We start from the raw sequence: 12,475 nt of genomic DNA, 5'->3' as shown, positions 1-12,475 counted from the left end.
TCTGTGGAAGTGGTCTTTAAAGATAGTCCAGCCATATGACACATGATCCCAATACCAGTCACAGATTGGAAAGACAATTTCCCTCCACATAATGAGTGACTAGTGGATCTGTACAGTTTGAAATCAATATTATGCATCCTATTGGCGCTGATGAGGTGTGCTGTTGTTGGTGATGTTGTTATTGGTGATGTTGTTGTTGGTGGTGTTGTTGTTGTTGGTAGTATTGTTGTTGTTGGTGGTGTTGCTGGTAGTGTTGTTAGTGTTGGTGGTGTTGTTTGGGTTGGTGATGTTGGTGATGTTGTTGTTTGTGTTGGTGGTGATGTTGTTGTTGGTGGTGATGTTGTTGGTGGTGGTGATGTTGTTGGTGGTGTTGTTGTTGTGTGGAGGAGGAGGAGATGCAAGGAGAGTGGCTCGAGCTGTTCTGATTAACTTCTCTTTGTCATCAAAAGACCAGATGCAGCCAATTTGCGGGATGCAAATGAAGCAGACAGAGAATATGTTACCGTGTTGAAAGAAGTGATGGGTGCCGACAGGAGAGATAAACTTCACAGTGGCAACTGCGCTAAAATGATTGCTAAGAGTGCCGCGTGAGACTGACGCCTCCAGAGAATGAATGGGCCAAGCAGAGCGCAGTTAAATAAAACGGTAATCACCAGCACCAAATAAACAAATACGGATGGAACAAATGTAGCAAATCAAATAAAGTTCTGCGTAGGCAAGAACTACTGGATGCTGAGCATAAGATTGCTGAACCAAACAGTAATATACAAAGTTAAATATATAGCCTGTGCAGGCATAAAACAAAAAGAGGGACAGCAAAAAATACTTGGTTCATTAGAATACCCAATGTAATCAACCACCTTTTTCTGTGTACTATAAAATATACAATTACTGTGTTGTGTAATGAATAATTGGCAATACAATAACTTTTCATAATAATAGTTATTAGAACATAGCTCTGCTGTATAGCTCCATGTAGTGTTTTTGTCCAATTTTACTGAAAGGTTTGGCTGCCACTCTTGTTATGTTGTCTATCCTTTCTGTCTCTATCCTTCTCTTTCCCTCTGCTCTGTATATTGGATTTTTTTTTTTTTAACATCTATACTAAGATGTCAGAAAATCTAGTATGGTTGTTGAATGTTAAATGTGGTGGGAAGGAGGATAATGAATGACGGGGTAAGAGGGAAAAGTCTACTGCTGGAGCCCAGCTCCAACTCCAGTGGCTGATGGGAGTTTATCTCCTGGATCAAACTCCTTTCATTTCATCTGCTTCAGCATAATTGCTTTCACTCTCTCGAGTAACAAAGCACTGATTGCAAACTCAATAGGTTCTTTACACATGATTAGATGCAACGGAGGCCCTTTTGAAAAACTTTGGCAGTATTTCAGTGAGAGAGACATCAAAGAAAACAACACTCCAGTGCCCGTCTGAAGCCCCACTCCTTCCCGCTTTGTCTGTTCCAATGTTGCTGCTGCAGACATTTACATTGTGGAAAAAACAGGAGACTGACTCATTTTACTGGGCCTCTCTGTGGTCTGAGGTGGTGCCAGTCTTACTGGAGCATATCATATTGGGACTCACTGGGTTGTACTAGTACCATCTGTCATGGAGAGCAGACATCAACCCAGCAGGGACAGAGGGGGGCTGGTACTAGGCCTGTATGATTTACACAGTACCACAACCACTTCCTGGGACAACTCACATGTTGTGAGAGTCTACACGTCACATTGGCAACCAAATACATTAGGTACAGTATATGTGATCATCTACCTGAATACATTGTCCTACATTGGCACTGTGAATGTGTAGGACCATGTGCCTCATACACGCCTGTATTGGAGGTAATTGACCAGAATACTGATCAGGCTATTAGGCTGAGTTTACACAGGCAGCCCAATTCTGATCTTTCTTTTTCTCACTAATTGGTCAGATCAGCACTTCTGACAATAATTGGGCAACAGATCAGTATTGGGCTACCTGTGTAAACGCAGCCATAGACAGTATGGGGAAAAACACTTACCATAATATATTCAGAACGGTGCATGTGGCTAGTCCTCCCAGTATGACTCTTCTGAACCACATGATCTACATATAGAGATTATTGAAAGAGCCAGTCAACATCAACAGCACATGACAGCCAATGCAATCAACTAAATTCCTAAGTGTGGATGGAGTGCTGTCTGCTCCACTATAAGAAGATAATATAGAACAGCCATTATCAATAGGCAGACCACGGGCCGGATCCGGATGTAAAGGGTGGAGATTTGCAGGAAATAAGCTTTAAACCTGCTCATTTTTCTCTCTGCCATCAAGAGGGGTGAGAAAGGTTTGAACAGTTTGGGGTTGCATGGGTTGCAAGGTGGGGGTTTGTTACTATGCCGAATAATGACAATATTTATCCAGACCTTTGCTACCTAGGACATGTGTGTGACAGGACCCCTTGTATAGAAGCTATGGATCTCTGTGCTGGGCTACATGCTGTGCAGGGGGAAACCGCTCTAATGGAGACTGCTGGCTCCCTATCACAACACAACGAGCTCAATGGAGGAGGGCCATTTCAGCCATTCATAGCAGTGGCATCCTGGTCCCTGTTCTAATGGTGGATGGCTGCACAATTGGTGTGCAGTTTATGCTGGTAGGCACAATTATCTCAATGTTTAAACTCTCTAGAGTTATGTCAGGTAGAATTTCACCTAGAAAATACTGTGAATCAAATGTGTGTGCAAACACAATAAAATAATGCAAATCCATAATACCTGTGTCTTGTTGTGAGATATTTCTGAGAACAGGAGAGGCATCACGTTGACAATACCTCCTGCAAAGAAATCAAATGACAGTAAGCGACACATTTGATTTAGAATGAGATGACCGGACCAAATGACCGGACCAAGGTACAGCGTGGTGAGCGTACATTTTCCTTTATTAAGAATGTCAACCACCAAAGTGCATCTTACTAGGGCTATACAGGCCACTAACAAATACAACTACCCACAACTAAGGTGGAAGAACAGGCTGCCTAAGTATGATTCCCAATCAGAGACAACAATAGACAGCTGCCTCTGATTGGGAACCACACTCGGCCAACCACACAGAAATACAAAACATAGAATGCCCACCCCACATCACACCCTGACCTAACCAAATGGATAAATAAAACAGCTCTCTAAGGTCAGGGCGTGACTGTGTATGAGCTTATCACAGTTATACTGTTTAGAATTTGAATTGTGCTGCACAGTAGACTTGGGTATGTTTTCACTTTACAAAGTACAAAACTATGAAAATAGGCAGGGGATTAAAGCCCTATATTGCAGCAGATGGCAGAATGAGAAAGGTAAGAGGCCTGTAATTTGCACTGTTTTCCCCTTGGGCTTATCATTAGTTTTAGACAAATAAACAAAGCACCAGAACCCTATGGGGACCGCTCAACCTCTGCTATCATAGAAATATAGAACTATCCACACAACCACTACACAGCTTTTGTTCTATCAATAAACACATACATATTGTATAGTATACCATTACTATCTTTACTGTGTATGTACTGTGTTCTCTGTCCTGCTTGCTTGAACAGCATCACATCAAACCCCGTCAACACCTAGACAGGTCTGTGGATGTAGCTGTGAGTAGCTGTGAGTAGCAGTACTCTACGCTCACTGTAAGCAAAAGGCTGCCCTCTGACTCTTTAAAAGCAACAGCCCATTAGGAGCGCAGACACTCAACAAAGGCTTCTGGGACACTGACAAAGCAGCGGTAAGCTAACAGCTTTGCTGAGGAAGGTGTCAGAGGAGGGCTGCAGAGAGGAGAGCGGGCTGTAAATGAGACTCCCTCCACTCCAACTCCCAGGGCTTGTTTGCTCTTTAGACACCAGTCCCAGGCGGCTCAGGGCTTGCTGCCACCAGGACCTCGCCGCTCTCAATGTACTAACCAATTAACCGGATTGGAGAGAGAGCGAGGGGGAGACAAAGAGACGAGAGAGAGCGAGGGGGGTGGGGCGAGATGAAGAGACAAATGAGAGAGAGAGAAAGAGAGAGAGGGGGGAAGAGACAAATGATAATGATAGAGAGATGGAGAGAGAGAAAGAGAGAGGGGGATGAGACAAAGAGACAAATAAGAGAGAGAGAGAGAAAAAAAGAGGGGGGGCGAGACAAAGAGACAAATGAGAGAGAGACAGGGAGAGAGAGAGAGAGAGAGAGAGAGAGAGAGAGAGAGAGAGAGAGAGAGAGAGGGAGAGGGGGGATGGGTGAGACGAAGAGACAAATGAGAGAGAGACAGGGAGAGAGAGAGAGAGAGAGAGAGAGAGAGAGAGAGAGAGAGAGAGAGGGAGAGGGGGGATGGGCAAGACAAAGAGACAAAGAGACAAATGAGAGAGAGAGGGAGAGAGAGAGGGGGACGAGTCAAAGAGTTGAGAGAAAGTGAGAGAGAGAGAGAGAGAGAGAGGAGTACGAGATGAAGAGACGAGAGAGAGGGGGAGACGAAGAGACAAATGATAGAGAGATAGATGGAGAGAGAGAGGCGAGACGAAGAGACAAATGACAGAGAGAGAGATGGAGAGAGAGAGAGGGGGGGATGAGACGCAGAGATGAGAGAGAGAGAGAGAGAGAGAGAGGGGGGACGAAGAGACAAATGATAGAGATGAGAGAGAGAGAGAGAGAGAGAGAGAGAGAGAGCGAGAGAGGGGGGCGAGACGAAGAGACAAATGAGAGAGAGAGTGAGAGAGAGGGAGACGAAGAGAGGGGGACGAGATGGAGAAACGAGAGAGAGCGAGAGATAGTGAGAGAGGGGAGGACGAAGAGACAAATGACAGAGAGAGAGATGGAGAGAGAGAGAGAGGGGATGAGACAAAGAGATGTGAGAAAGAGAGAGAGAGAGAGAGAGAGAGAAAGAGAGGGGGGCAGGACAAAGAGGCAAATGAGAGAGAGAGAGGGGGGGCGAGACGAAGAGACAAATAAGAGAGGGAGAGAGAGAGGGGGGGGAGAGACGAAGAGACAAATGAGAGAGAGAGTGAGAGAGAGAGAGGGGACGAGACGAAGAGACGAGAGAGAGTGAGAGAGAGTGCTGGGGCGGGACAGAGATGATTGAGAGAGAAAGAGAGAGAGAGAGAGAGAGAGAGAGAGAAAGAGAGAGAGAGAGGGGGAGAAGAAGACAAATGATAAAGAGAGAGATGGAGAGAGAGAGAGAGAGAGGGGGGGATGAGACGAAGAGATGTGAGAGAGCGAGAGAGAGAGGGGGGCGAGACAAAGAGACAAATGAGAGAGAGAGAGAGAGAGAGTGAGAGAGAGAGAGTGAGAGAAATAGAGAGGGTGAAGGCAGGAGAGAAAGAAGAGTGTGATTTCCACTCGCTCCATCTGCTCCCATCTGACAGTCAGGGTTATCCAAGCACCTCCATTAACTGTTCAGGAAACATACAACTCTCCTCACAATTACCACTGCAAGGGATCCTCTCCAACCTCCAGCACTTCTCCACACACCTATGGCAACATAAAGCAATGTTTTTCTCTCTTCTTGACATTCTTCAAATGTCTAAGAGGGGACAGTCATCTGTGTTCTGTTCTCCCTCACTATGTGTTTTTGTTCTATGTGATGGAGGTGGAGTAGGAGGAACTCTCAAATAGAGTAGTGTATGTTCGTTCTTACCCAGTGCAACGGTGCCCATTAGGAAAGGTTTACCAATTTGGCTGAAGTCATTTGTGGTCTCCTGTTGAACTTCTGACCCCAAAGCAAATGTCACAGCCACCTTGGGGAGACAAATGACCAGCAGGGTTACAAGATGCACAAGTCACAAAACAACAAAATCTCAGACAGAACTCATATATAGATTCTCATTTCATGTGACATTTAACTTTAAAGGACATTTTTGTTGGTGGATGTTACAATGGCAGAGGGGGGGAAGTGATGGATACCCTAGTGGCCATGCTAGACATGCCTGTAAGCTACAACAACATTTGATTCCTTGCACAAATCGAAACACTTTCATGTCGTGTTCATAACAATAAAACAATGGATCATAGAATGAAACACAAACGCACAATTGTGAAGAATTGCTACAGTGGAGGAGCAGACAGACCTGTATCTAGAATAATGTTCATAAATATTCATAGAGGATTGTTAAAATGGAAAAGGGGCCGTATGCATTTTGCATGTTTTAAGGCATAGTAAAAATCCCATATATCCCATAGTAAACAACCAGGAAAAAGAGAGCAACACATCTTTCACTTAAATCCTAATTTCCTATCAGGTGATGAAGAGAACATTATCTTTACAGCCTTTCTTTGAGAAGGAAGTATTCCCCTTTTGCTTTGGCCATAAATATTTTTTTGTATGAGAGAGAGCATGAAGTCCACCTGGCCCTGGCTCCTGTGTATATTTGGTGCAATATGCAAGTCTGGTGAGGCCACAGAGTGGACTGGTGTGTACTGGTATTGGCACTAAGATGCACAGATGCTGTTAATGGGATTTCTACCCTGGCCGCAGAGAGTCACAGGCCCCGAAGGCACAGCAACCAGGACATGTTAGGCTGTGTACCACATCTGAGAATTCTCTCTACAGAGTCCATTGAATTTATAACATAAATAACAAAACAAAGCTGATTCCATTCTATTAAAAATAGTTAGATGATGTTAAATAGACCAATAAGCAGTAGACTGTTTGAAAAGCATCTTAAAGTGTTTATACCAACTGAAAATGAGACTATTTGAGGGTAAAATACTTCACCGAGGGCATTTGGCTGTGAAGAATATTGACAGAGGTGAATTACATGGGCTCACAGAAAGCTGCCACTTAAACTGGGATAACAATTGTTCACAAGTAAACATTTTGCTTTTAAGCACATGTGAAGAATGCCCTGGATTAGGGGGAAGAAGATTCCATTAGGTGCCCAAGTCTCTTTGAGCTCCAGAGAGAAATAGGTTTAAGTGCCTTCCCATCTCCAGTAAAAAGCCTCAGTGGACTGTGTGATGGAGGAGATATCAGGCGAGAGCTGTGATTACCCTGCTCCCAATGTGACATTGTCAGAAATCCAGGGTGTGTGGGAAGAAATGAACTATAAAAGCACACATTACAAAACAAAGAGTGTTCCCTCAGTCCCTGCTCTTTGTTTGAGTGTATCCATCTAACACCCCTCTCTCACCGGCTCACTCCTCCTCTCTCTCTCTCTCTCTCTCTCTCTCTCTCTCTCTCTCTCTCTCTCTCTCTCTCTCTCCACCTCTCTTCATTCGCCTGTAATGCAACATCTCTCTCTCTCCACCTCTCTTTCCTCCGCCTCCTCTCTTGCTCTCTCTCTCCCTCCACCTCTCTCTCTCTCTCCACCTCTCTCTCTCCCTCTCTCCTTGTTTGTCTGTAATGCAACAAGGGGCAGCTTGGGCACAGAGAACAAAGCACGATCGTACATACTGTAGAAGTACTCAACGGCAACCACAAAAAAAATTGCACTTGCAGCTGTTCATGCAATGCATGGGAGAAGAATGCAATTTCCACAGCGATTCCAACCAAACACACACACACATACAAACACACACAAAAAAGCAAGTCCCACCAAAAAGAACAGAGAGCATTCTGGGGCATTATATATCCGAATGCACACAGGGGACCCTGGGATGAACTGAGTGAATCCATTTCACAAGGGATAAGATGGAGGAGAGTGGAGAAGAGTGGAGGTTAGGGGGAGGAGGAAGGTGGCACTGCCATGACCAGGCAGCCAGGCAGACTTATGGGAGAGCTGAGAGGGCTGATCTGCCAAGGCAAAAGCATCTCTTATCAACCCATCTCTGTCCTGGAGAGCATGTTAGACTACAGAGCACGCTTCTCTGACCACTTCAGCCCCCCACCCATTGCACCTCGTAGTGAGTGGAGTGAGAACATGACAAAGAGGGTTGTGCTCTTTCCTTAATCCATGCACTAAAACACACACACACACACACACACACACACACACACACACACACACATGCTGTGTTGTTTTTAACCCTGTGAAAGAATTTGCAATCGTGCCAACCTAAACTGTTGAAACACAGCATTCATCTGCCCACTAAGTATCAGAAACATAGGTATGACTGCAATCTTTACGCTCAAAGTCATGATGGCAGTAGACTGGAGGACAGGTTTGACATCTGTAACAATTATGCAGTATAAATGTCACACTAATTAGTCTATGAAACTATAAAATTGTACTTGATTTCCCATGCATAATTTGCCCAAAATAAAATTCTGTCTGCGATTTATTGCTGGAAATACGAGAAGGACATCCATTTCAACAGAAACAGATACATTTGGTAAATAGCCTGCTTCATTTCAAATTACTTAATTGAGTGCTTATTACAGTGTGTCAATGTATTTTCTCCTGGTGTGTCATTATTCATTAACCACACATTTTTGGGCATCACAGCTGCCTTTTGTAGAAAACTGCTTTTCATGGCTATTAATTGATTTGTGGCATGTTACTGCCTGCATGAATACCAGTCTGTTCAATTGGTCATTTAGAAGACATTTTAACCAAGGTCTCCTCAGTGCCTCACTCATTGTGCTAGTGAGAGACTGTGTCAGAATATCTTTAGCATTCTGATTAATCTAGTGTCCGCAAAGTATAAGGACAATTGGCACAATAAATGTAAGGATAAGGATAATTACACACTTGATTACTAATTTCAACCCAGTTACCTTATATTTAACTTGCAGAGGTCACAGAAAGAACTTGACAGTGTCTCTCCTCTATGTCCATAGAGAGGAGTATTTTCCAAACAATTCATTTTTGGAGTTAATATTTGATCAAGGTTGTCAATCAAGATGAAGAAGTGTCTTAAGATGAAATGCCACAATAGAAGCCTTGGTCTCCAGACATTGATCTGTTTGGAATAGATACCTGAAGAAGCTCTCAGCAGGGGCAGTATCAGGGGAGATTAGACCCCTTCATGTCAACTTCAGAAAGAGTGGATATCAATAGGAAACTAATACAAGACCACTGAGATATATACAGATCCATCAGTAGGAAAACACACACAACCACGAATACACACTGATTAATTCAGTACACGTGCATGCACACACAGGCAGGCAGAAAGGCAGGCATGCACCCACACACACTCACATACGCCTAGGCCTAATGTGAAGTAAAAGGCCATTTTCTTAACACAAGACAGAATCTGCCTCCATAACCACACTATTCATTATGCTTACATCACCTTTTATCTCTGTAAAATCAATCAGTGTCCATAGAACTCCTTGGGCGAAAGTATTCCTCACACCGCCTGTCCTAGGGTTTCCCAATAAACTTTAATTACTAAACATCATGACAATTTTTCATTTGTTATTAACATTTTATCACCAAAGTTGCCAATTCTCTATTTAGTTTAGACTAAAAGGGGATTGATGTTAGTTCTCGGTCTTCATGCCGTTTGCATCCATCCCTTCCATGTTATTCCTACACCATGCCTGTTCTAGGGTTGAATATTTTCCTAGTATTTTACAAATGTTCCATCTTGAGAAGAAATAACTTTTCTGCCAGGTAATCCAGGAATTTCCGGCCAAAACCAGAAGTGTCATTCAAAAGTATTATAAAGCATATAAATAGGCCTATGTTTGGAATTGACTCGAGCTTTGATAGTGTCACGACTTCCGCTGAAGTCGGCTCCTCTCCTTGTTCGTTCGGTGATTGACGTCACTGGCTTTCTAGCCATCACCGCTCCATTTTTCATATATCCATTTGTCTTGTCTTGTTCCATACACACCTGGTTTACATTTCCCCAATAAATCTACTTGTATTTAACCCTCTTCCCATCATGTATTTGTGTGTAATTGTTTCATGTTATTGTGGTGTTTTATTTACACGCTTTACTTTTGTTATGTTCCGTGTTTTGTGTAGTGCTCTCGTTTTTGGAACGAAAATAAAAGTGCGCCTGTTAACATTACTCTGCACTCCTGCACCTGACTTCGCCTCTAGTACATAGAGACATAGAAAACATAGAAAATTCAAGCCTGATGCTACCTGAGCCTGATGAGCCATACATTAAAGACATTTAATGAGCCCAAGCCCAAAAAAGACCAAATGATTGTGCCGTTATACAATACATACTGTAAATACTGTAAATACAGTTGAAGTCGGAAGTTTACAAAAAAATTATGTCATGGCTTTAGAAGCTTCTGATAGGCTAATTGACATCATTTGAGTCAATTGGAGGTGTACCTAAGGATGTATTTCAAGGTCTACCTTCAAACTCAGTGCCTCTTTGCTTGACATTATGTGAAAATCAAAAGAAATCAGCCAAGACCTCAGAAAAAAATTGTAGACCTCCACAAGTCTAGTTCATCCTTGGGAGAAATTTCCAAACACCTGAAGGTACCACGTTCATCTGTACAAACAATAGTACGCAAGTATAAACACCATGGGACCACACAGCTGTCATACCGCTAGACTACGGTTTGCAACTGCACATGGGGACAAAGATCATACTTTTTGGAGAAATGTCCTCTGATCTGATGAAACAAAAATATAACTGTTTGGCCATAATGACCATTGTTACGTTTGGAGGAAAAAGGGGAGGCTTGCAAGCAGAAGAACACCATCCCAAACATGAAGCACGGGGGTGGCAGCATCATGTTGTGGGTGTGCTTTGCTGCAGGAGGGACTGGTGCACTTCACAAAATAGATGGCATCATGAAGAGAGAAAATTAGGTATAGATATATTGAAGCAACATCTCAAGACATCAGTCAGGAAGTTAAAGCTTGGTCGCAAAGGAGTCTTCCAAATGAACAGTGACCCCAAGCATACTTGTGGCAAAATGGTTTAAGGACAACAACGTCAAGGTATTGGAGTGGCCATCACAAAGCCCTGACCTCAATCCTATAGAAAATTTGTGGTCAGAACTGAAAAAGTGTGTGCGAGCAAGGAGACCTACAAACCTGACTCAGTTACACCAGCTCTGTCAGGAGAAAAGGGCCAAAATTCACCCAACTTATTGTGGGAAGCTTGTGGAAGGCTAGCCAAAACGTTTGACCCAAGTTAAGCAATTTAAAGGCAATGCTACCAAATACTAATTGACTGTATGTAAACTTCTGACCCACTGGGAATGTGATGAAAGAAATAAACGCTAAAAGAAATCATTCTCTCTACTATTATTCAGACATTTTGACACTCGTCGTTGAAATGAGGTGAGGACCAAAGCGCAGAGTGGTAAGTGTTCATCATATATTTATTAAACCGAGAAAACTAAACAAAATAACAAAGGAGAAATGAAACGAAACAGTTCTGAAAGGTGACATACACATAACAGAAAATATTCACCACCCACTCAAAAGTGAAACCAGGCTACCTAAGTATGATTCTCAATCAGAGACAACTAACGACACCTGCCTCTGATTGAGAACCATACCAGGCCAAACTCAAAACACAACATAGAAAAAGGAACATAGACAAGCCACCCAACTCACGCCCTGACCATACTAAAACAAAGACATAACAAAATAACTAAGGTCAGAACGTTACAGACATTTCACATTCTTAAAATAAAGTGGTGATCGTAACTGACCAAAGACAGATCATTTTTTACTCAGATTAAATGTCAGGAATTGTGAAAAAGTGAGATTAAATGTATTTGGCTAAGGTAAAGTATGTAATCTTCCGACTTCAACTGTATATATACAGTACCAGTCAAAAGTTTGGATGCACCTACTGAATAAGGGTTTTTCTTATTTTTTAAAAACTATTTTCTACATTGTAGAATAATAGTGAAGACATAAAAACTAAGAAATAACAAGGAATCATGTAGTAACCAAAAAAGTATATATATTTTAGATTCTTCAAAGTAGTCACCTTTGCCTTGGTCACAACTTTGCACACTCATGGAGGCCAGGTCATCTGATGCAGCACTCCATGACTCTCATTCTCTCAACCATCTTCACCTGGAATGCTTGAACGAACAGTCTTGAACGAGTTCCCACTTATGCTGAGCACTTGTCTGCTTTTCCTTCACTCTGCAGTCCGACTCATAAAGAACCATCTCAATTGGGCTGAGGTCGGGTGGTTGTGGAGGCCTGGTCATCTGATGCAGCATTCCATCACTCTCCTTCTTGGTCAAATAGCCCCCTACAGCCTGGAGGTGTGTTGGGTCATTATCCTGTTGGAAAATTAATGATAGCCCCACTAAGCGCAAACCAGATGGGATGTTGTATCGCTGCAGAATGCTGTGGTAGTCATGCTGGTTAAGTGTGCCTTGAATTCTAAATAAATCACAGAGTGTCACAAGCAAAGCATCCGCACACCATCACACCTCCTCCTCCATGCTTCACGGTGGGAACCGCACATGCAGAGATCATCCGTTCACCTACTCTGCGTCTCACAAAGACACGGCAGTTGGAACAAAAAATCTAAAATTTGGACTCATCAGACCAAAGAACAGATTTACATCGGTCTAATGTCCATTGCTTGATATTCTTGGCCCAAGCAAGTCTCTTCTTCTTATTGGTGTCCTTTAGTAGTGTTTTTT

At 43.0% G+C, this 12,475-nt stretch overlaps 1 protein-coding gene across 2 annotated transcripts in view; it reads right to left on the bottom strand.

Annotated features, from left to right (window-relative positions):
* The window catches only part of si:ch211-51h4.2, a 97,619-nt gene that overhangs the window by 31,690 nt on the left and 53,454 nt on the right, over positions 1-12,475 (bottom strand). For both annotated transcript variants that reach the window (XM_036978257.1, XM_021604126.2), the window contains 3 exons: positions 5,636-5,735; positions 2,758-2,816; positions 2,022-2,086 (listed from right to left, as the gene is read on the bottom strand). In XM_036978257.1, the coding sequence (XP_036834152.1) occupies positions 2,022-2,086; positions 2,758-2,816; positions 5,636-5,735 (224 nt within the window). The remainder of the gene's footprint in view (positions 1-2,021; positions 2,087-2,757; positions 2,817-5,635; positions 5,736-12,475) is intronic.

Source organism: Oncorhynchus mykiss, chromosome 5 (assembly GCF_013265735.2).
Source record: "Oncorhynchus mykiss isolate Arlee chromosome 5, USDA_OmykA_1.1, whole genome shotgun sequence".
Lineage (NCBI taxonomy): Eukaryota > Metazoa > Chordata > Actinopteri > Salmoniformes > Salmonidae > Oncorhynchus > Oncorhynchus mykiss.
Note: the sequence above shows the minus strand (reverse complement) of the source record. Positions and strands in the feature narration are given on the sequence as shown.